Source organism: Misgurnus anguillicaudatus, chromosome 3 (genome assembly GCF_027580225.2).
Source record: "Misgurnus anguillicaudatus chromosome 3, ASM2758022v2, whole genome shotgun sequence".
Lineage (NCBI taxonomy): Eukaryota > Metazoa > Chordata > Actinopteri > Cypriniformes > Cobitidae > Misgurnus > Misgurnus anguillicaudatus.
Genome location: NC_073339.2, coordinates 15,320,367 through 15,346,235, shown reverse-complemented (window position 1 = coordinate 15,346,235; position 25,869 = coordinate 15,320,367). Strand labels below are relative to the sequence as shown.

The following is a 25,869-nucleotide window of genomic DNA, read 5'->3' as shown; positions in this document are numbered from 1 at the left end:
GAAGGTCCACTTATAACCTTTTTCATAATCCACACTATAATGCTGTCTGTAACATGTCAGCCTTCAAAGTAGTGGTTCTTAAACTGGGGGGCGTGAGATGGTGCCAGGGGGTCCCAGTTTTATGACTTTATTAGGAACTAATGTATAAAAAAAGTATGTGCAATTAAACCTTAGAAAAATAAGGCTACTAACCAACAGGACTGCATTGTAATTTTATATGTTTTGTTAATTCATTAATTTAAATTTAATTCATTAATAAAGCAATAAGCACCAAGAAACAGTGCGTTACCAGTGCATTTTATAACAGCTAAGGGGCGTTGTTAGGCACGACATGAAGTGTAGTGCCTAAAACGCCCTTAGCTTTTATAAAATGCACTGTAACCACTGCTTCGTAGGGCTTATTGCTTTTATAAAACTGTTATTTTACATGCATAGCATGATTTCATAAAATAAAACGCTTCAAATAAGTTGTAATTATTTTAGTACAAATATTACTCTTCCACCAGTACGTAGCAACAGTGACGCAGTAATATTTACGCTATGTAATGCGGTCTGAACCGTGGGGTTAACGGGGTATTTTGTCACAGGTTAGAACACGTTTCAACCAGTCGAAATGAAGGACCAGAACTGCCTGTTTTATAATTCAAATTTTGATGATGTTTTATGTCATGCATTTTCTTTGGGGGGGTGCACCCTACACGGGGAAGGGGTTACCCCAAAGAAGTTTGAAAACTACTGCTTGAAAGAATTTACAATGCTCGGATTTAACTTTAGAATGAAACTTAGCCTAAACGTTAGCATAGCATATCGCATATAACTCAGCAGACGTAACAACTTTGTTTTTAGCATTGTAACAACATTGAACTTAATTTAATGTGTTGGGGGTCTAACCTCACAGTTTGTTATGTTGACGGTTTACATAAGGAGGAGGAAATAATCGGGTTTGAGGCTCACGATAAGTCATTACCATGTTCAGAACTCTTATTATTCATCTATGCCTAGCTAAATACAGTTTTACATTCTACAACACTTCCAAAGGAAAAGGATTGTGCTAAACACAGTCACACACTTTAGTAAGTAGAGTCTTCATTGAACAAAGTAGACAAGAACAATTCATTCACTTATAGCATGAGATTCGTTCACAATACAAACATTCCTAGAAAGCATTTCAAACTCAGAAGAGACATCGCTAAAGGGTTGCAGTTGTCAAAAGTCATTTTTTGCTCCATTTAAACGCTACATATGCTGGGAAGCTTAAGGGTGTTCTTGTGATCTGTTTAAAGTCCTCACGCGCTCTATTTCAGTGACAATTTGGGACGCAAACTTCAACGGAGATCACAAGAACCGTGCTTCGCCTCACAATGAGACCATGGGAGCTCTGATCAAACATAAAGTAATGCCAGCCATTAAACCAGTCAAATAAATAATTCACTCATCCCATAGTTTGAGTTACAAGTGACTTGCATCATTGTTCCTCAACTCCCTTTTGGGTATCTTGTGAGCAATACTAAAAGAAGATGCCTCTTAAAGTAGGATCAAATGATGTGTGAAGGGGGAAAAGCCTCCGGGTAGTTCGAGTTTACGATGCGATCTGTTTTCTTGGATTCCGCCTTCCAGTAGTTTCAACGTGCATAAATACCCAATCTTGCTTGTGTGTCTCTTAACTAATAAGCAAATTGGAGAACGAAGAACTGAAAGCAGGCACTCTATGAGCTTTATGGTGACGAAACTCTTCCAGATACACTATTTACTGTAAGTGACTGGCAGCAAATTGCAATCTGGCAAACTGTTCTTTGTTACTTTGTTCAATAAAGATCCCAGAAGATGAAGACACAGATGAATGAGTGTATAGATGACAAACAGTGGTCAAAGAAATAATGTGATGTACATTTGTGTGCGATCTCATCTTGAGTTTGCAAGTCTGTTTAGAAAGATGTATATGTGTATGTGCATGTGCGTTCATACACCTGCCTTAGTTTAATAGTGGAGTACTGTTTTCAAAGGTAAAGCTGCCATCATGTCGTGGTAGATGAACAGCTGCTGAATAGTGACTGTAATAGCTTTTCTAGACAGCATACATGCTCTGCGTGATCTATCTGTGCGAGTCCTTTTATAGGCCGGAGGACTGGGGTTTGGGGAATCAATACATAAATATAATAAAAAAAGAATTAGCATTCCTTTCTAATGCATCTTAAAACTCTGCTTGACGTTTTTTAATAATGACCTTCTGTCTAATATTGTTTGTGAAAGTGCATCTTAGAAAATATTTGTTACAAAAAAGACAAATGTTTGTTAGTCTCTCTAAACCAAAAATATCTTAATATACTACATGAATAAAGGTTTTGAGATGCATACTTTTAATGAACAGCTTTAGTCATTTCAGTAAGCACAAATCTTAGTGCTATTGCATATAATGTTGTTCTAGAGAATTGTGTGCTTCTAATTTTATAGCAACAGTTAGGGCAGGGGACCTTTTTTATTCCAACATGACAATGCCCCCATGTACAAAGCAAGGTTATAAAAGACATGATTGATTCAGTCTGTTGTGAAAGAACTTGACTGGTCTCTGCAGAAAGCCCAGATCTGAACCCAGCTGAAGACCTTTGTTATGACTTGCAGGCTCTGAGCCAAACTCTCATCACCCAAACCCAACAATGATTTGTTTACAGGGGCACAGTCATTTCACGCTTTATGTTTGTCTGTGGGTTTTGCGAATATTTAACCAAAAAAGTATGAATTTGGACACAAGCTTGAGGAAGGACTGCGACACTACATAGGATTTGTGTCTCTAAATGCTTAAAGAGCACCTATTTCGTTGCTAAAAAACAAAGTTTTTTGTGTATTTGGTATAATACAATGTGTTCGCATGGTTTATGGTTAACCATAAACGCATTATTTTCCACGTACCGTACATTTTTGTAGCTCCAGATTTTACTCTCTTCCTGAAATGCACAGATTTGAAAAGCTTTGTGTCCCTGATTGGCCAGCTAATCTGTACATTGTGTTTGACCTGAATACACTGTAAAAAAATTCCGTAGAACTTGCATCTGGGTTGCCGGTAATTTAATGTAGATTTAAATGTATGTTTTTTACTGGCAACATTTTGTTCAAAGTTAAATGAACATTAAACATTTACAAGTCTTTGTCTTTACAGAGTAAAACAGCATCAAGCAAAACATACTGGGAAACAAAATCTGAAGCAAAAAACAGAAAAAGGTTGATGATGATTTCTGGTTCCCAGAATGCTTTGCATGATGCTGTTATTGTATAGTTTTATTCTGTAAAGATAAAGACTTGCTAATATTTAAAATTTATTGAACTTTGAACAAACTCTTGCCAGTAAATAACATAAATTTAAATCTACGGTAAATTACCGGCAACCCAGCTGCAATAACATTGAAATTTCTACGGATTTTTTTTTTTTACAGTGTAATTCTGACGTCAGCTGGAAATGTGACGCTCTGTACCATGTTTGAAAGATTCACGCACAATGCAATGCTGACCGGAGTTAACTTACAGGCTGTGAGTCCAAACGTTAGGAATTATGATAATGTCGTTCTTGTCTACATCACCAATCCCAGTAAATTGTTGCCTACAATCCATCTGTTTGTTGTAGTCCAAGAAAAGAGATTTATGTTGGAAACGATAACTCGCGTCAACGTCTACTTTGGATATCTTTGGATATACGTCTACTAGGGATGTCAAATTATGCAATTTCCCATATTCGATGATCATTTAAATTAACGATCAATCAATTGAATAATCTTTAACAGTAATAGTGCAATAAGCCATTACAGCAGTGGCGTATAGCCAATGACATAAAAGTGTGGGTAAAAATGCCAGCTTCCTCACGCAAATTAAAAGATATTAATTTGTCTAAGTAACATGCTAGTGGGATTGTAAAATGAGTCAATGCAGTTGGTGTTTTGATAAAAATCATCAATTTAATCTCGTAATGAAATATAATCTTTAAGTTTTATCGATTTAATTCTTATCGTCAATTAATCGAAGATCGATTAATTGTTAACATCCCTAACGTCTACCTTTTGCATATCATTAACGTACTAATACACACTTACACACCAAAGGACATGTAAAATCGTGAATCGGACCATTGGTGGTCTTTTACTCTTTTCCTACTATTGACGAGTTATCTTTAATAAAATTACCTCAGGTCTCCAGCGCTGATGCACACTGAAAAAAATGATTCATTGAATTTAATCAATTTTTTTTAAGGTAAGTGGTTGCAATCAATTTATTTAAGCTACATTTAAACAAAAGTTGTATATTTTGTTTTACGTTACTAATCTTTTTTGTTTAAATGTAGCTTAAATAAATTGATTGCAACCACTTACCTTAAAAAAATTGATTAAATTCAATGAATAATTTTTTTCAGTGCAGTTGGTGTGAAATTCACTACGTAATCCTTTATTCCTACCACATTGACTATGCCAAAAGGTAAGGTATAGACGGTTTCAGCAGTAACAACTTAAACAAGCGGCTTTCGTGGTATAACCGTGACTTTTTTTACGCGCTTCGTCCACACGGAAACGCAGTATGACGTCACTGAAACCGGACATTTAAAAAAAACCTGCCAGGGTGAGTATTTTAAGAAACGCCGGTTGGGGTGTTGTCGTGTAGACAGTAAAAATGGGGTTTCTGCCTTGCGACGTCACTTTTGTTAGGCTTCTGATTGGCCAAGGTGCCTTTACGATTTGAGTTATATCACCGCCTACTGGTGTGGCATGCTCTTGACAGCGCGTGATCACGCGGTTTTGCGTGTTCATGCAAGCGGAGATTTTTTTTAAAACACGCATGTGTGGAGGGGATTTTTTTAAACCGCAGGAGGAAAAACTCTGTGTGGACTAGGCCTTAGATTACACAAACTACTAGAATCTCTGTTTAGAGTTACGCGAAATCCAGCGTGTTGGAGATATCTGTTGGTTACCCGCTTTGTAAATGCAACAAGAACAGTATATTTACATATTCAGTAACATGTAAACAATTAAAACGTTTTTTATTATAAGAAATATGCAATATTAGTTAATGCCATTAAAGGCAAGTGATTTGCGTGGATGCTGGGCGAATTAGCATTAACTTATTGTAATTCTCCGGTGATGTGGACACTAATATAGTTATCTTTAGAGTTAGATGGTATAACATTGTATTCATCATTGTAATGTGAAAGGCCCTTTACAATGTATTATGTGATAACATACAACTTTACATCATATCATAACTCATTTGCTTTACCATCCTTAATTTGTGAAAATGTCATAGTATTCTTGTGCGAAAGTGCATTTTTGATAATGGCATGTTTGTGTTGTTATTTTTCACAAACACACCGCTGGTGACGTAAGTGCTGTAACAGCCCAGCATGTGAACAGCCATCTGCACAGTACTCACCCTTATCATGAGCACCGCTTTCCGGATGTCACGCACCCCATCATAGACAAGGCGAGAGGCGTCGATGAACTCGTTCTCTTCAAATGCCTGCGGAGGGTTAGTGCTAAGAGCCTCGATGGCGACCTCCACCTGCTCTGCAAACCGAGGCATCACTGGAAAAACAGTAGGAAACGGAGGATGTTAGTGGAGGTGTTGGAGGTTATGTTGAAGATGTAGATAGTTGTAGATGTTGGAGGTTAAAAGCAAGAAAGGCGGATACATAGTAAAAACATTTCCGAGAAAGAAAGGGGATTACATGAATCCCTCAAAAGCAAGACATCCGCTAAGGTGCCAAACATAGCACAAAAGTCACAAGAGGTGAGAAAAACAGAGACAATACTAAGGGATAAATCATCAGGGGCTGGAACGTTACTCCCTACTGCCTGCACCACTGAGGTTGTTAAGTTTCACTCACTCGCACATTTTTTCTTTGGTGGTCCAACCAGACATTGGTGGGCGGGGCTACTGTAAACCGCATTTGATATAAGGAGTGTAAGGAAACCAGATTCTTGCCATTAAATATCAATGGATCAACGCTCAACTCCGAGATATCCTAGGATAAACTGAATTCACTCACATGGGGTGTGTGTATGTGTGCGAGGAGGGAGGTAGAAACAATCATTAGCCAGTGACAGCACCAACGTAATATTACACAACCAATATTTACTTAACCTCGTATCATAACTGTTCAGGCCAAAAACATTGGGGGCTAGATTTAAATCATTTGGTGCTCGAGCCCTGAATAATTAGTCCTAGCAACGCCCTTGGGCACATCTATTTATGAGGTCTCCATCCTGTCAGTCAAGCCCGAGGACACAGGCAGGATCTGAAGAGGTAGACAGAAAAATGTCACCCTAAAATAATGTGCATAAGGTTCCCTCCTTCTGCCAATTAACCACTTCATTTCACTGAAAACACATGATCGTCAGTGAGCCCAGTCATCGGGACTCTCGAGGTACGCTGTGACATCTACTCACCCCAAGCGGGATGACGAAAAAATGACATTCTCTTGCTCTCGACTTTTGCCTCTTTCGGTTCATCCTATATAAAGCCAACAAGCTCTTACACCATCATGTCTTAGCAATAAGGATTTTTTTTCTGCTGGATTGGTCCATCCAGTATTTTATCAACTAAAAGTTAAAATAAATAAACTTTCATTGAGTCAGTGAGCCTAGTCACCGGGACTCTCAAAGTACGCTAGCTGTGACATCTTTCAACGATAAGCGGGATGACAAAAAACTTCTACCTCCTTCAGTTCATCCTATAGATGATTATCAGTCATGTGACCTTTTATGTCATGCGTCCTTTTTCAGCTTACTGCCGCCATCTTGAGTACCTACCGAGTACCAGTAAGCTACTGACAAGCATTAGCTAGCTTGCTACGATTTACGGATTTCTTATCTTTTACTGTCTATGATTCTTACGGATACAGGAAATGGCTACAAAAGACAACATTTTGCGCATCGACTGTCATGAAAAGAAACGCTACTTATCTTGGTTACACTCAAAAAAACGATTCCTGGCAATATTAGCTTTTAAGTATTTGGATCATTTAGATTTTATTTAAATACTCGTTTTTTAAAATATATGTAATCCGATTTATTAGAATATATATAAATCTGTTCAATTTAAAAAGTATTAGATTTAATCAGTTAAAATGTATGAATATGAATTAAATTAATCTAGCCGTGAAACAAACCGGATAAATTCTATGAGATTGGTTTACATACAAATTTCAGGAAACTGACTTTAGTAGAAGCGGAAATGACGTCTATTCACACTCCAGTCAGGAGGTGGCGCCAAAATCAAAAATAGACGCTAATGCACATGGACTTCGCCATTTTGCATTGGACTGGATCGTCATCTCACTAGTCTACAATCGCCAAATTGTAGGTGAGTAAAGTTAACAAGTTTGATGTGATTATCTTAAATATAATTGTCTGTTGTTTAATTACATGTGTGACGCGTTGCATGTTTCAGAGTAAAATACACCTCACTACACAGACGGTCTGTTGGAAGTTACCCTGCAATGTCTGTTGCTTTTATTGGTTAATTTTTGTGGTTTAATGTTTGAAACCTAAGAAATAAATAAAGTCATAGGCTACTATAGGCTTATCAGAATAAAATAATCATAATCTCTGTGACTTTATTAACAAAAGAATGTTACAATTATACTATGTTGTTGAGTGCATTGTGTGTCTAACTAAAACCTTTTTTTTTACAGATACAGCGTCATTTCATCTTCTATATGGTGGGACAACCTGCTAGACAGGGTATGTAAGTTATGCTACAAAGATATTGATTTCTGATGCAAAGCTGGATTTTCATCATTCCAGTTTTAAATGATCATTTAGAAATCATTTTAATATGATGATTTATTGTCAATATTGGAAACAGGTGGTTTTTTTTTCAATAAATGCAGTTATGGTAAGCATAAGAGGCTTATTTCCAAACATTTCACCGGTAGTGTACACACATGCTGGGACACAATATTTCTGAAACAGAAAAATACATACTCTTCGTCTCACAAAATCTTTATCTGTCTCTATAACAACTATTATCTACATAAAATATTGTTAAAGAAAATCATTAAATAATGTGGGTTTTTTGTCTTGTTCTAGTTGAATACATTTGTATCTACCTCAAAGAAGGCATGGAGAGACAGATTAAAGAATATGTGGTAAGTGTATGTCAACCTACTCTATTTTTATATCTATTTATTTATATATATATATATTTGTATGTATGTGCACGTGTGTGTATATAAATATCTTATGGATAACTAGATGTTTAAACAAGGTGATTATCTGTTTTCAGGTCTTTTGATGGTTTTGTGACTAATGTTCTATTATTTTACACATTTGAATCAGTCTACATATTTTAAATATCAGAGTTTGTCAAACAATTTGCCTGCACATTTTTGAAAATTTCACTTTGACTGCTATTGGGACTGATTTTTTTGTTGTTCTTCTCCAGAATTGTGAAATTGGTGAGTTGGGGATTGCACAGACCGTGGAAGTTTTGCAAAACCTACTTGGTGTCACACATGGGTGTGAAATTACTTTTTGGACTCATTTATGCACTTAAACTGAACTACCAGAAGAACATCAGGTGCACCTTTGACCTTTCAAAAAATCCTAATGGAACTGGACTTGATACAACCAAGCAATCACTGAAAGATGCTTCAGTGAATACCTGACAGACACGCTGATGCATCCCCCTTAAAGTGGGTACATTTTTGTGCATTTACAAGTGAACTTTTTAACATTAAAGGAATATTGCACTTTCATTAAACAAAAATCCTGATAATTTACTGTCTGTCATCGAAAATGCTTGTCTTTTTTTGTTCAGTCGAGAAGAAATTGTTTTTTGAGAAAAACATTCCAGGATTTTTCTTAATTTAATAGACCTTATTGGACCTCAACAGTTAAGTTTCAAAGCAGCTTTAAAGGGCTCTAGACGATCCCAATCGAGGCATAAGGGTTTTATCTATTCAAAAGATTATCATTTTTGGCAAGAAAACTTTTAAAACACAACAACTTGTCTTGCATTATCCATGTGATACACAGTGTGACATTGTGTACTACGTAATAACGTTGAAGTTTACACATCACAAATGTGAAACGCACATTTGAGGACCATTTTAAATAATAAACGGACCCAAAGACATTAAGTAGTATCATTTCGCATACAACAACATCTGAACGCTCCTCTTTCTCCTCGCTTGTAAACGCTGGAGCGGTAGTTTCAATTATGTCATGCTAGCGTGTCACACAGCTAGTGAAAATTTGTTGTGAGTTATTTAATTTAGAGCCCTTTTAAATCTGCATTGAAACTGTAAACTTGAGGTCAAATAGTCTTAAATTGAGAAAAATCCTGGAGTCTTTAACTCAAACTTTATTTCTTCTTGACTGAACAAAGTAAAACATAAACATATGGGGTTAGAAAATTATCGGGATTTTTGTTTTATTAAATTGGAATATTGCTTTAACAATTTTAAAAGTTGAAAAGTTTTTGAAAAATGTAATTGATGTATATCTAACATGTAATTAGAGATGCATGAAAATTGTTAATGGCACACAGCCACTCAAAACACTAAGCAATGTGCCAATGTGTGTTTTTTTTCTTACCACCCAATCATTCTAAATTATTATTATTACATCATGTCACAGATTTCTGAAAATGTTAAAGTAATGTTGTTGTCCCTGATTTATGTCTACCTCGAGTTTTACATGTTTTTTTTTATTTCTGCAGCCTGTTTGCTCAAAATGTTTGCACTTATGTGGATTGAGGTTGATTGTGGCTGAAATGTTTGAAACACACTTATTTATTTTTGCACACATTACGAGGTGTATAAGCCATGGCTGTCATGCTAGTTGTTAGCTGCTCTTTTTTTGCTGCCTTATGAGTAATGCCTTGAAGTATTAAATAAATTGATAAAATGTAAAACCAAGTGGTCTGGCTCTTCTTTTATTTTTTTGTGTTTTTTTGTTATAGCATATTGTGATTTAGGAGGGTGAATGGGGGAGGAATATATAAATGGTTTATTAGTAAGATATCTAAATGTAATGCATTTTAAGTGAATTGGGTTTATTAATAAAGAATACATAATCCATTTTTTTAATGCATTTAAAACACATTGGATTAAGTAAAACTATTACATAAATTTTATTGGTTTCATTTACATATATCTAAAAAATATCTATCATATAAAGTTTATTTGTTTTTTTTAGATTAGAAGTATGTAATCCAAATGGATGGAAATGTTACATGTAATCAAAATACATAAATCTTATGAATTAGGCCTAAATATTTTTTTGAGTGTAGGGTGTAATGCCTACTCGATCCCTGATGCGTTCTTCCAGCCGCTGTCCGCTATTTTTACAAGACTAAGAAGGCGAGACACAACATGAAACTTTGCTCGAAGTATCACCTGGATCTCTACATATGAACACGAGCATTGAGAACATTGTTTGTGTACACAGAGTTTACTTAAAAGAAAGGTTTAGAAAAACTGACTTTGGCTGTTTTGGTGTCCACTCGCCATCTTTGCCAAACATGAATTGATCTCCGAATGCGAATGAAAAAATCTTATATGAGGCAGCTTTTTCAACTAGAAGGTCAATATTGTTTTTCACTTGCGTCAAAGCAATGAATTATCTGTGCTTTATATGAAACTATGCTTTAGGAGCTATCCATCATTACTCTCCTCCCTTCTTACGTCGCATTCAGAGATCGATACATCTTGACTGGCAAGATGGCGGCGAGCAGACACCAAAACAGACAAAGTCAGTTGTTCAAAACCTTTCTTTTTAGTAAACTCTGTGTACACAAACAATGTTCTCAATGCTCGAGTTCATGTGTAGACATGGGTGATACTTCGAGCAAAGTATCATGTTGTGTCGAGCCTTTTTAGTGTTGTAAAAATAGCGATTTTTGTGCTCACAACATATTAAAAGCATAGCTTCTAGTTCTTTTGTGACCACTTCAGGTACTCAAAATGGCGGAAGACAAGTTTGAGATGTGAGTGACGTCAGCTGATATTCCCGAATACCACCATGTCTCAGCAATAAGGATTTTTTTCCTACTGGACCATTTATGACAGTAGTTCATATTTGTACTTGGCCTAGCCAGTATTTTAAATAGCTTGACCCTTAAAAAATTGCAAAAAAAATCAGAATTTTACTTAATGGGCAGTTCAACCAGAAACGTGACCCTGGATCAGAAACCATTTTATATCGGGATATTATTATTTTTTAATTAAGATTTAAACTTCATCGGAAAGTTAAAGAAATAAGCTTTCCATTGAGTCAGTGAGCCAACGTTCAACGTCCTCCTGTTCATCCTATATAAAGCCAACAAGCTCTTACACCATCATGTATCAGCAATAAGGAGTTTTTTTTCTGCTGGACCCTTAAAAAATGGCAAAAAAATATCAGAATTTTACAGATTTTACACAACCAGAAATGTGACCCATGTTATAAGGATCTCTTTTTTTTAATTGAGATTTAGACATAATCTGAAAGTTGAATAAATAATCTATTTTAGGATAGGTGAGATTTAGACATAATCTGAAAGTTGAATAAATAATCTATTTTAGGATAGGACAATATTTGGCTGAGATACAATGATTTTAAAATCTGGAACTTGAGAGGGCAAAAAAAATGTAAACATAAAGAAATCGCATTTAAAGTCCGAAGTCCAAATGAAGTCTTTACCATGCATATTAATAATGAAAAGGTTTGTTTTAGTGCTCTCTACTAGCTTACCGCTATTGACTGAATTGGCAAAATTGTAAGCTTTTACATAAACCAAAATAGAATAAATAAATGAGATTTTGCTGTATCCACTCACAAAAAAAGTTTTGGTATATTTACAATATGGAATTCGATAAAATATCTCAATGAAACAGGATTTTTACATAATATACGAAGGAATAAATAAAAAAATTATCATTTTGAACCATGCAATTTATTTTTTGCCTTTTCTACAAATATACCTGTGGGACTTAAAGGTATAGTTTACCAAAAAACGAAAATTCGGTCATCATTTACTCACTCTCATGTTGTTACAAACCTGTATAAATTTCGTTGTTCTTATGAACACAAAGGAAGACATGTTGAAAAATTTTTGTAACCAAACCGTTTTAATTACCATATTATTTTTCATACTATGGAAGTGAATGGGGCCCACGAACGTTTTGGGTGAACTACTCCTTGAAGACCGGTCCAAGTTCTTAAATGTTCTGAATACAGGAAGTAGTTATGTTGTTTTTATCCATCAAAGACTAATATATATATTTTTTGTAGTGAAACGCAAAATCCCAAGGAATGTTGGCACTACTTTTTTCTTTCCAGAAAATAAAAGTCACATAACGCATCTTTTGTGTTTCATGAAAGAAGGTCATAGGTGTTTAAAACAACATTAGGGTATGAACATTCAATCTTTGGTGAGCTTTCCCTTCAAATGTTAAAGTTCGTCATATGCAAATTAATAGCTGCAAATGGTACAATTATTATGCAACTCCACGACAGCTATAAATTCATAACCACACTTTGTGCTGGAAAACAATGTCATTTGTTGCAAAATTGGTTGGTAATTTTCAACCCATTCATACTGACGCTTCCCAGAAGCTAATAAAATCAATCTTTTGCAAAACATATTTAAAGCAGCACGATTTGCAACAACATTCAGTTTAGAACCGAAAACCAAATGTCATAAGATTGCTCGTTGTGACTGTCGCAGTAAGGCCGTCCTCATTGTTAGTAAATGGAGGTTGAGTATGAATAATGTTGACAGACATGAATAAAGTGCAGTCAAAGGTCTAGCAAAAGTTCGACATTTGTTTGATCTATTTTTCTAATGAGTCATATTCCAGTGTTTACACTTATTAAATGTGTTTGGATCAGACTGGAGCAAGGTGATGAAGAAAGACTTTTAAGTAAATTGAATTTCGGTGAAATGTCTATATGAAATGTTAATAGCGTTTTAGAGAACCCAGACAACTCTTTAATAAATGTTCAACTTGAACCTAGACGACACGGTGCTAAAATAAGTTTGCTGCTTAAAATGATTTAATGTCTAGCTGCATTGTATTTAACAGGTTCTCGTCTCCTTTGTGCTCCACAGCCCACTGATTCATGCTCAACCTTCGAACCCGACCACGAAACGACCTGTCTGCCCACTCGGTGAGGAACCGACGAAGCACATCAAGAGGTAATATCCAAAGAGCAGAAGTCCTCTAGCGTTTCCATGGCAATGTCACCGGTGGAGTGAAACCGAACTCCGATCTAACGCTGGCATTAAGTCACGCTCGTATCAACGTCCAAGTACACTTGGTGCATGATGAAAAAAGATGGGCACAGTTAAAAGCCCCAAGCACCGTATTTGAGATCGTATTAAAGCCCTGAGCAAGCTCCAAAGTGACGCTCCTGAAATATTCAACAAATGTATCTAGGAGGGGAAAGTCTCTAGATTGTTAAAAGCAAAGAAGTAGGATATTATGACCTGAGATGCACTGCTCGCAGGAGAAATCGGGAAGACACTGTGACAGGAAAATTTTACAGTGTTCTTTTCAGCCGTCAAACGGAATCAATGCCGTACATGATGATAGCCGTTCGGGATCTCTAACAGTCTTGAGCTATCTCATGATGGTTTTGATTGCAGGCATCTGACTTTAGATCAATTTAAAAAAGTGAACCTGAAGTACACAGATGCTTTTCTGACAGCCACTTCTATTTGCCTTTTGAATAAACGTGTCCAGAGGCGTTGCGCAATGCCAAAAAGGTTGTTTTTACATTTTAAATGAACACTTTAAAATAGAAAACAAAACGTTTAAAAATATGCAGAAATGTACCTTTCTTTTCTTTTCTTTCTTCTTTCTAAACCCGTCTTGCTTTAACACATATTTAATTCATTTTAATCCACTTATTGGAGAGGCGTAAAATTAGCTTTGGGGAATTTTGCAGTGACTTTTAAATAGAAATATTTAAATGTTCTTCAAGCTGTTAATGATTAAAGTTGCAGCTGGCGAGGAGCAATTTAAACTCGAGACCAGTGAGAAATGATGAAAAGGGGCAAAGAAAATCATGTTGGAGGGGATTATTCTGTTTCTGTATATTGTTTAACTTCAAATAAACTGAGCGGCCAAATCTGTACTATGGGGCTTTGAGAGGTATTTTTGGAAAAATCGCTCGTTGAACAGAAGAATTTTAGAAAAATATGTGTTCAGCAGACTTCTTATTGATGCATTACATGATATTAATCATGTATTAGTATTTACTATGAAATGAAGAGATAAATGTGACCCGGTCTGTGAAATCCAGGCTATAATCTCATGATAAAGTCTCATGATCTGAGATTAAAAGCAGCACAGTTTGATTTTAATATCTGATTTTTATCGTGTATATAGTATAAATTAACGACACTAATTTTATTAACGTGCGACTAATGCAACGTGCAATTTTTGTTTCACCCTTGGCCTAGCCCGTTGTTTGATACATTCAGTCGCAAACTTAGACAGTAAATAGTCATCAAACGTCTAAAATCATCTTTATTTGTACGTTTTCTGAGAGGTGTAACGTCCTTAATGCTTAACTAATACAGATTTTGGTTTCGGTTTTAAAACACGCAGGAATTAGAAAATAAAGTGCAAGACTTGCTTGATGTTAAAATAGTTATCAAGACTATCTTTCTCGCGCTGACTGACACTGAGCATGCACACAGGCACGCAACCCTGATATATGCACACAAAAGCACTATTCGGACGGAATTACTTTTAGATTAAATATTTTAATTGATTGACAGCCCTAATATATACTGCAGTGTTGGGGAAAGTTACTTTTAAAAGTAATGCATTACAATATTAAGTTACTCCCCCAAAAAGTAACTAATTGCGTTACTTAGTTACTTTTCATAGAAAGTAATACGTGCGTTACTTTTAAGTTACTTTTGCATTACTTTTTCTTACTTGGCTAAGGCTTGATCTCTTTCAGGCCTTGCAGGTGTTTTTATGACTGAGAAGTTCTGCATTCAGAAATTGCCTGCCATCTCCGTTTCTCAAAGTGTTCCCGCTCAGACACGCATGGTAAAATTTCTTTATTGAATTAATTAAACTGAAAAGTAACTCGCATTACTTTTAAAAAAAGTAACTCAAATATTAATGTGTAAAATTGTAAAGTAATGCGTTACTTTACTCGTTACTTAAAAGTAATATTATTACGTAATGCACGTTACTTGTAATGCGTTACCCTGCACTGATATACTGTATAGGTGTATACATGTACAGTATATGTATATGTATATATGTATATGGTGGGTTTCAACAGAATGGGTCACAAATGTTATAGTAATAATGAGAAACATGAATTGTATTGGTTTTGTACTTTTTTAATTTTCATGTCGTTAAAAATAGGCTTATCACTGACCAACAGTATTTTTTTCGTTTGATGTTATCGATGTCCGAGGCATATGTGCATTGCTTCTGTGCAGTATTTTCTATTGTTGACAGATATTTGTAGCCATTTTAGCCATATTTTATTTTGTGTCACTTAGCAGCATGGGCACTGTGTTAGGATCCAGTGTCAAGCTTAAAACAGTCCAACTTATAAAACCATGTCTCGACACCCCTGTTTTGGTTTAGGAGGCGAAGGTCAGACTAGCCTAATGGGCTTTAAATGAAATGGTTTTTAAACACAATGAGACGTTCCTAATGCTAATAGTTTTTGCGACATGCAAAACAATGCAAGTAATTCAAAATGGAGACAGATTTCTTTTAAAACAACGCGGTCACTTTGGTTTAATTTACAATTTCCCCTCTGGGCTGCTGAATTACTTAGCATTCCCCTTTCTTCTGGCTTTCTGTTTCTTTCATATTTTTTCTCAAGACAAACCATTGGATTCATTGTAGCAGGCAGGCATTAAATAATTCTCTTACTAAATTCTTGTTGTTTCGAATGCACTTTCACTCGATATCAACATGGATAATCTTATACCGTGACGTGCTGCGAAAAAAAAGAAAGGTTTTGTAGACGTGATCTGGCTGAATGAAATCATTGTTTTGGTGCCTGAGCAAACATGGCCTTCACCCTGTCGGCAAGGCGTGTGTGTGTGTTTGTGTATGTTATACAGAGAGCAGTGATTAGGTGGCCATATTTCATCTCTGCATGGTCACTCTTTGGCATAAGCCCTACTCATTCTGCCATACTCCATGACAGTACTGCTACTGCTGTCTTCTACTTGGCACAATTACATTACGGCAATATTTCTCATTTTTAATCTACTGGGGGCCTGAGCATAACCTTAATGATAGGGTAATTTTTTCAGCATGAAGATTACTTTGGATGGGGGAACGGATGGAAAGGACAAAGGGGGAGTCATCACATATTGCCATTAGACTATTGATTCCTGGGCTCAAGGACAAGAATTCAGCCATGGAGTCTGTGTGTTGAAAGTCTTTTAGTGGTGCGACTTTACGGACTAGCTCAACTTTTGTTATATTAGATTTGCTTTGGAACAAAAGAAAAGCCACTGTAGTTTGGTCTAAATTTAAGAATGCAATGTTGATCTCTAGTCAGAAATGCAATATAATATACATAACTACATTATCAGTGGTGTATAAATACCTTACATAATGAACTGTATTGTTTTAATTACCTTAGAAGGAGGCGTTTTATCTACATACACCGTGGGTCTTATTACAGCACATGCAAGTTGCCGCCATGTTTCTACAGTAGGCCTAAATTGACAAAGTGTTCTACAGAGCGTGTTTTATACCCATCTGAGACGATGACATGCAGCTACTGCAGCTTCTCATTGCGTTTCGAAATTAAGGATACCACAATACATCTTTAAGCAAAAGATAAACAACAAAATAATGTAAGCCTACTAAATACGCAAGTATTGGCAAATTTCTTTTTGCAAGATGACTTAAAGGAACAGTATGTAGGATTGTGGCCAAAACTGGTATTGCAATCACAACACTTGTGGCTAAAACTGGTACTGCAATCACACAACTGGTGGCCAATACACAAAATGACAACATAAACATCAGTTGAGGGTTGCAACTCAACTTTTTAAATGACAATATCCTGGCCAGACCACTGTTGTGAGTGATTTGAAATGTATTTCAAATTTTTGAAATGAAAATTATTTCTTAATGTCTAGTGACATATCAGGGCCATTTTATGATTAATTAATATAAATTTCTTACATACTGTTCCTTTAAATTTGGTTTATACTTGACGCGTCCGCATGAACGCGTTGCATGTGTGTGGAAAAAATTACATAAATGCGAAATGGGCCGTCATGCGCGTAGAGTGCGCAAAACCCCATTTCGCAAGTCGGTGTGCACTGCATTTTTTTGTAACTGTGCATGGCTCCACATCCGAAAATGACCGACCTTTCAGCAAAAAAAAAACTACTCCTTTCAGCAGAGGCTTGTCACGTCATAAACAAAGCTTTACAGTGTTTAGAAAAGCTATGTGTTTGTAGTACACCCATGACATTGAAGTTAAACCCATGAATTGAACTCATGACATGTTGCTGCACTATAGACGGTTTCATCGGAAGCACGTGTGGTGACGCAATTACACGTCTGGTCCGAACTTTACTTCCGGTTTCTGTTTGTTTAATGGTCTTACTAGTTTCTAAAATTAAATCTTAAAAAAATACCTCGTCAAAAATAACAACTGTTTTGGTTTCCTAGGTAATCTATGTGTTACTTATTTTGCTTTTTATATAAATAAACTACATTTAAAAGGACTTCGTTGTTATTTAATCTTAGCAGAGTTTATCGGAAGTTAAGTTTTGACCACGAAAGCCGCTTGTTTATGTTGTTACTGCTGAAACTGTCTATACTCTACCACAGGAAAACGTTTGAACAGGGAAGCTATGCCTCCTGTATGGAGGGCACACAGTGTCGGTACGCATTTAGCAATCACAATTTAAATCAATGAAGTCCCGCACTTAAACGTTCCTATAGACGTGCTTTACTTCCAATGACATGTATTAATATGTGGCCTAATGGATATACTTTATTTAGTCTACAATAAAGCTGTGCATTGATTTTTATTGTATGTATATGTATAATATATTTATAAAAGTCGATTATTTTATGTTTATGCATCATTGTAGAATTGTAATTAGCCCTTACGCATTCTGACTCATTTTGCCTGTTCACATATGGAGTGAATTTCAATCGGAAGTCATTATGCGTAGGTCCTATATTTCCTTCGAAGATCATAGCTGATTGTGCAGGGAGTTGCCCAATTGTGTCTCATTGTGTGGCCGTTAAAAATACACTTTGAGAATAAAGCAATGAAAATGTCATTTTCTCTTTATCTGCAGTGATAATTTATGCTGCTTCCCTTTCCCGAAGTGCCCTTCAAGGGTGCAAAAACTTAGTTTGGAATTCGTTCATGCTCTCTCTAGCCAGGCTTGGGAGCTTGGTTTTGTATATAAGGAGGTAAATAAAAAATATATATTTGAATAATATGATGGGATTTTATACTAACCTTAATGGAGTATTCCACTGTATTAAAAATATGTGAATAACATTTGTGTACATTTACTTTTGTGAACTGACTGTCTTTAATATACTCTCTGCATGACTGCATTTTAATCTGATGCCACATCCACAATTCTTTCTAATGAACTTAATATGACCAAACATGGTTTTAAAGTATGTCTTCAATCATGGGTGTTAAGAACTGGAGATAAACAAGCAGTCCCTCCAGAAAAACGCGATTGTGCGATCGCGCGATATATTGCATAATCAGCCAAAGTCCACATATTTATGCGGGGCTGCATTTTTTCCAAATATGACGCACTTTCGCCGCATTAATTACATATTTTTGCGCACAAAATATGCGGGGCTTGCATGATTTCATAATCTACGCATTTTCGTAGCAAAAAGTCACATATATATTAGCAGAAAGTTGAAAAATGTTGCATTTACTTCCCAAAAGCGCAGCCGTGTCCTCTATTGCCATGGGAACGTTATAAAGTGACGTGATTATGTGACATGAACATCATTGCAGCTTTTGCAGGTTTCCGCAGTTTTTGCAAGTTCCGCAGTATTCGCAAATTCCGCAATTTTCGCAAATTCCCGCAATTCCATCACATAAACTGCATAAATATCCCGCATATTCCATCGCATTTTTTAAGAAAACGTGCCGCAAAATCAAGGATTTTTGCCCGCAACAATCACAAAAACACTCACCGTTTTTCTGGAAGGACTGAACAAGGTGTCAATTTTTTTTACATTGGATAGGAGTCTTGTATTACTCCCACATCACATTTTGTAAACTGTTTTTATGATAATGCATATGTCATCTATCAGTTAAAGGTGGGGTGCATGATCTCTGAAAGCCAATGTTGACATTTAAAATTCCCTAAACAAACACGCCCCTATCCCAATAGAACCTGGACCTTCTTTTGATACATAGATACATACACTAGATGTCGCCTGGGCGTTCTAAACATGCGTCGAAACCCCCGCCATATTGGAAAAGGGGTCTTGTCATAGGAAGTAGCTAGGTAAAGCTGCTATCTCCGCCTGTACTTCATGGACGATGCCAGACTTTTGTGCTGCGAATGGATGTTAGTCCTACTAGCACTATGCATTATAGTTAGAAAAAGTATATTTTCATAATATCAAAACGTGTAACTTTTTTGACTCAATGCTAAATAAATGTCTGACTGTTGAAACGAACCAAAAGAAAACCAAGAAAATCGCATTCATGACGATTTATGGTGACTTTATTTCCGTTACACCCTTGCCGACAATGACGCTGATGCGGGGCTTCCCTGTTTCAAGATAGCGGCTCTATTTGACGCATTCGGTCCAATGAACTGCCATAGCCAAGGCGACATCTAGTGTACATATCTATGCTTTTGATAGACCCGCCCTACACATACGCAACCCAGGCAACGATGTTGATTATTAGACATGCCGCTTACTGCTGATTGGCTACAAGTCTGTTTATCTGTTTTGGTAGTCGGCCCGACTCCCTTTTCCAAAGTGTTTTTCAAAAATCACACACCCCACCTTTATTGTACTCACATTTGATGGTCGCTCTGCTCTGAGCCTTGGCTGTAGAATCGGAAAGAACTTTAAAAGACGCTAAAACGCAGAACAAAAGACGGGGCGGAGATGAAGCCTACCGTCGTTTTCATGTGAGATTTCAAAGGGAATAAAGCGATCACGAATCCATGCACAGATTGTGAAATAAATCAAATATTTTTATGGGGTCTGGGCAGAATTTCTAAAAAAGCCATAGTGATGCCAATGCTTGGCCATCGCAGGGCGGGCATGCCCCCCCTTGACGCCGGAGCTGTGCGTTTATGACAGATGCAGTTTAGGAGACTCCAGAGCCTTGTGTTGTTTGTCGCAAACAAATGTAATAAAAATTCATTTCCCTCATTTAAACACTTAGTAGCAAACAGTTATTTCTGGACCCTGCTTGTTTATGATGAAGTATGTTCTTTTAGAGAACACACATTAGGGAGGATTACCGGAGCAACCCATTGCACTTTTGTGTAACCGTGCTTCAGGCTATGCATTAAGCAAAAGTACTAAACAAGGACTTTTACATAAAACGTGATAAACTTCGTCCCCCACTGGAACATAACCTAGAAGGTCATGACAATATTACATCATCAGACAGATCAAGTGCCCGCCAACCGACCGATCTTTGCCTCTGCGGTTTTGCCACAATTCGCAATTTCACACAATCAGAGTCCTGCGGTGATCTGTGACTCTGATTATGTAGCAGTCCGATAGCTTCAATGCCTGTTTATCTTTACTTTCTTCAAATGATGAAGGCAGATGACAGCCAAAACATCTTTATATTCTGTAATACAGATTCCCCAAACACTACTTTTGGTCAAAATGTATCCAAACCATTTTCCTGTCAAACTCATTTTCTTTGATTTGAAGGCTGTAGGGAAATGGATGATGGGTCCTGTCCCAAACCCATATAATGGTTCACTTTGCTGTTGTGATGAACCTGACCCAAAGTTTGAAAACACCCGCAGTAGAAAACTTTGGACTTCACCTAAAAGTGCTTTCACCAGGAAATGTTTTTCAAGTTTCAAGTGATAAATGCCCAATTTGGGTTACATAATGTAAAAAAGTGTGATAGGAAAAGGAAGATAACAAGAAGAATCACAAAAGAATCCATTTAGTCAGACTTCCTTTGACTAAATCCTCCATCAGACTATCTGTAATAATATGATTACAACTTTAATTTCATAACAACGAAAAAAATTACAGTAACAACCCTAAAAGCAGGACTGAGCTATTTCCTTTTCTTTTATATTCTACCTGCTCTTCAAAACAAAGCCAGCTGTCAGAATAGTCCAATACAATGTTTCAGACACAACAAAGTGCCGCCGCCAAAATAATATTTTGAGTGCTTATTTTCCAGCCACCCTCCATTTGTTGACTTTAAACGATTGTGGAAGTGCATTTAAACAAAACAACTACATCAAAACTTGTCAGGTAAGATGTTTCTCACCCCCATCTCTTCCATCCGCTAGACATTAACACCTGAAAAACCAGGCTTTAATGTTTCCTCATCTGTAAAGCTTTGTCAGATAGCGCCTTGAAAGCACAAGGAAACACTACACACAAATCTGCGCATTACTTGCAAAGCTGGTGTGTTTTGGCTCACAGCCGGTCTGTCAGAGTCTAAATTGCCACCTCCTGAAAGCTGGCACTAGACTGCGAAAGGTGGAGGCGAAACCAGATGAAAAATGAATGAGCGCCAGAGGACAGAACAGGTGGTATCTCCGGTCTGGCCATCTTTTCTCCACTTTTTACCTCAGTTTCTTCAATTCAATTCTTCCAAGAGCTTCCTGCTCTCATGTCTCCATCTGTCTCCTTCTCTGCTTGAGTTCATGCCTTGGTGAGCATGGAGATCAAGACCCGAGACAAAGAGGTCTGGTGTTATTCGAACAAGACTCTGTGGACTAATTTTCATTGTATAGATTATGTGTGTTTGTGTTTTCGAATCACAATTTGCAGTTGAACTTTCATGAAAAATATTCTCTTGCGTTCCACTGTGGTTATTTATATAAAGTTTATTCAGGGTTCCCTCGAGTCCTTGAAATCCTTGAATGTTTGTGAATCTGGGGGAAAAAATTCAAGGCCCTGGGAAGTTTCAAAAAATATACATGCATAGATACAGGTCATTGAAAGTGCTTAAATCACTTTTATTCAAGAAGTTTTCTGGAAAAAAATCCCTGTGTAGTCTAGAATAATATCATAAAAATTCTAGACTTTTTAAGCACACGTGCTAAACCGTTCGCTTTAAATGCTTATATCTTCTGTATGCGAATTTTGATTCATACCAAAATGCTTTTTGCATAGTTGTGTTTGACACATGAAAACGTCTCGGGTTACGTATGTAACTGTTGTTCCCTGATAAGGGAACGAGACGCTGCGTCTCCCTTGCCATACTTCCTGCGTCCCTGTAACGCTGTCTTTGGCAATATTTCAGATAGCCATATACTTCCTGGCTCCCACGTCACCCTGTCTTTAGCATTAAGTCTCACCATTGGTTGAATTTGATATACACATTCAGACGCACTTACCCCTGGAGGCGTCCCCAAAGTGTCACCGCAGTGACACAGCGCAAGTTCCCTCGAAAGCAAACTGTAACAATGCATCTTAAAAGGTAACATGATGTAACCTTGCTCTCACTTGAAATGTGTCCCCACATTTAGTCCTTGCATTGGACCAGGAAAGTCCTTGAAAGGTCCTTGAATTTGAAGTTAACTAAGGTGTGGGAACCCTGTTTATGCATTCAAGATAAGTATATACTGTACATTTTATCTGTTTGTGTGTGTGATCCATGGGGATCGAACCCATGACCTACTAATGCAATGCTCTGAGCTATTGGGACACATAGTGGAGATGTTTTATGGTATAGAAGTTGAGATGTTTCATCCATGTTCTTACCAGTCTCCGAGAGGAGTTTGATTGACTCGAGAACACGCTCGGTGTAGACGCCAGGTTCGTAGTTCTCCATCTCAGCATTAATAATGTGTACCACACGAGCAGCTCGGCCCCTGATCGCCCCCGCCGTCCTGTCCAGTGTGTCCACATCGCCCTCCTGCAGGGCGATCACACACTTATTCACATCCTCCAGAATGTGGTTCTCTGTGGGAAAGAGAAAGAGCATGAAGAGAAAGGTAAGTTTATACCTACACCCGCTGCATCTTACCGCATGCTTTCCTACTATATAGTAACACGGTATGTGACAAAAGAAGTATGGGTGAATTAACAGTATACCTAAAGAGTAGATGCAATGAACCCAGATGGATTTTGAAGTGTGCATTCAATGTACATTTTACTATCCCATAAGGCCTTGGGGGAGGATTTGAAAATGGAGATACACTGTTAAAAAAATGTCAAAATATGTATCCCAGCTGTCACTGAGGCAGTGCCAGCTACATCTTTAGGTACAGATATGTACACTTAAAATTGCTGGGTTATAATTTAACCCATGCTGGGTGGTTTCAACCAAAAATGCTGTGTTGTTTTAACCTAGTGTTGGGTCAAATATAAATATGTATCTTTGAGGTACCAATACGTACATCTGAGGTACTAATAACCCTAACCCTTTTTTTTAAATGGTACAGCCCAAATGTACATATTTTGACCTTTTTTTTCTCACAGTGTAGGTCACATAATAATGAGAAAATGGCGAATCTATAAAAAACCAACTTTTTAAGTATTTAAAAATAAGTACCAACTCAAGAAAGTTTGTGATTTCGGATGCAGCTCTTGTATTTGTCCATCATGTCCTGGCTGCTGCATTGCGGTGAGACTGACACTCCTTATCATACTTCATTTTTATCGGTCTCCCAAAATGACTATTTAGTTGTCTAAAACTTTTTCTAATTAGACTAAGATTACGGCGTGCACCTTAAATAATTCAATGTATTTTGGCCTTTTGCCACTTTTATTTCGAGTGAGGAGGAGAGGATCGATAAATGCCACAAGCGCCAGACTCGAATGCCAGATTTGAACCCAAATCACCCGTGAGTCTGCCGTGCCTCCGACAGTCCTCTAGAAGGTTAATGTAATCTAAAAGATCACAGACCAGCGTTTTCAAAATGTTTTCAACAAGCAGGAGGACCTCATTAAAAAGCCCGCGACCAGAACCTTGACATGGTTTTTAATGACTGTTATTTGTATCGTGTCCTGATAAGATCTTTAAGTAGCTTTGAAGAAATGCTTTACCTTCCCTGGCAACAGATCAAAAGAGCTATGCTCAAAATTGATCTATTAAGATTCAGAAAAGTATTTGAAGATCAGGAAACGGCCTTGCATAAAGGCTTTAAATATGGAAAACAATATTTTTAACATTCGTATGTGTTGTAGTGTAGTTATAATAATTATGTATATGGGTGATTCTCACGAAAACTTGGTTTTAAAAATGTCAAGCATGAAAATGTAAAAATTGCTTAAATTTACTTTTTTCCCACCAGACATTGAAAAACAAAGTCTGGAGTAAATGGGAACATTAATTTAAAAACTTGTACTTATTATTTAACACTTTTTAGTCCTAAATTAGTCCTAAAAAATCTCATTACCGCAACAGTCAGAAAACATCAACACTGACATATTTTCAAAATGACATGACAAACCTGAAAGAACATAATTTGGAGATTCTGCACATGCATTTAAAATCAAAGTATTATGCTTCTATTAATTAAATTAACATTTAATAAGCATCTGTTGCGGTAATGATAATCAAAATGTCGTGTAAGCATTCTGACAAGACAATATTTCAAATTAACTGTAAAAAAATGATCTTCCCTGGTAGCCATCTTGAAGTAACTGGTCCATGTGCTTGGTCACTCAAAATCAAACTTTATTAAAATTCTGTATGTGTGCTTAAACTGTTCTCAAAAAGTGTTGCGGAGAATGAGAACATCAGGCATGGACACATCATTTTCCTAATTTTTCTTCATTATTATTATACATGAATATTCATTAAATATTTTTTTTTGTCATCTACAGTAGTCTAGCAAAACATCCATTTATTTATTTTTTTATATTTTTGTGTTAATTTGATTAAATTACAACATAACGCATGTTCAAACACAGCCAGACACATTGCGGTAATGAGAATTTCAGCAGAAAATTAGTTAAAATTTACAATTATAAATTCTTATGTTGAAATCACACATTGTGCAAGGTAGAACACAGTATTGTGTTAATTCTGATGCTTTTTAATGTTACTATATTACACATTTTAAAGCTAAAATCATTAGTGCCGTGGTGTTTCAATGGTTTAGTGAGAATCACCCATATATGTATAATTTATGGATAATAATTCTAAGAAGTATTTTTCTTTTTCTGTAAAAAGTACTTACAATACTGTAAATATATTTAATTTCTGCTTTCAAAATGAGCAAAAAGCAGAAACAAGACCATTAAACAAAAAAGTGGATTTTACAAGCACATGTTGTTCTTCATGGGTTTACAGGGGAATATTTTCTTAAAACTTAAAATGGAATGCCTACACCAGAATCTGGACACCTGGTGACTTGAATACCAGCATAGCCTGCTGCCTTATTTTACATAGCCCACACGCTGTAGATCGGTCAGCAATAAAATGGTCCACAACAACCTGCTTTCTATTCATACATTTGGTGTAATACCTGCCATTAAATTCCGGCCACCATAAAAATATGCAGTGATAATAGTAGTAAAGAACCAGACAGACTGTACCCACTTCAGTCAGCAAAATGTATTACGAAAGAGAAGTTAATGATAGATAGAGCCGGTTTCTGCATTAATGGGATGCACGAAGTGGCGTGTCTTCTAGAAATGAAAGAATTCAATATGTGCAGTAATTACATGATGAAACACTTACATTAAACAAACCTTGTTCATCAGCAGAATTT

The 25,869-nt window shown here is 36.5% G+C and overlaps 1 protein-coding gene and 1 long non-coding RNA gene across 2 annotated transcripts in view; one reads left to right on the top strand and one right to left on the bottom strand.

Moving 5' to 3' along the window:
- The window catches only part of ctnna2 (catenin (cadherin-associated protein), alpha 2), a 622,713-nt gene that overhangs the window by 15,496 nt on the left and 581,348 nt on the right, over nt 1-25,869 (bottom strand). The window contains exons 12-13 of the mRNA XM_073862287.1: nt 22,910-23,110; nt 5,407-5,558 (exon numbers count right to left, since the gene is read on the bottom strand). Coding sequence (XP_073718388.1) covers nt 5,407-5,558; nt 22,910-23,110 — 353 coding nt within the window. The remainder of the gene's footprint in view (nt 1-5,406; nt 5,559-22,909; nt 23,111-25,869) is intronic.
- On the top strand, nt 6,942-9,894 carry LOC129448746 (uncharacterized). The gene is made up of 3 exons (XR_012366109.1): nt 6,942-7,718; nt 8,067-8,125; nt 8,422-9,894. It is a non-coding gene; the product is annotated as an uncharacterized lncRNA (long non-coding RNA).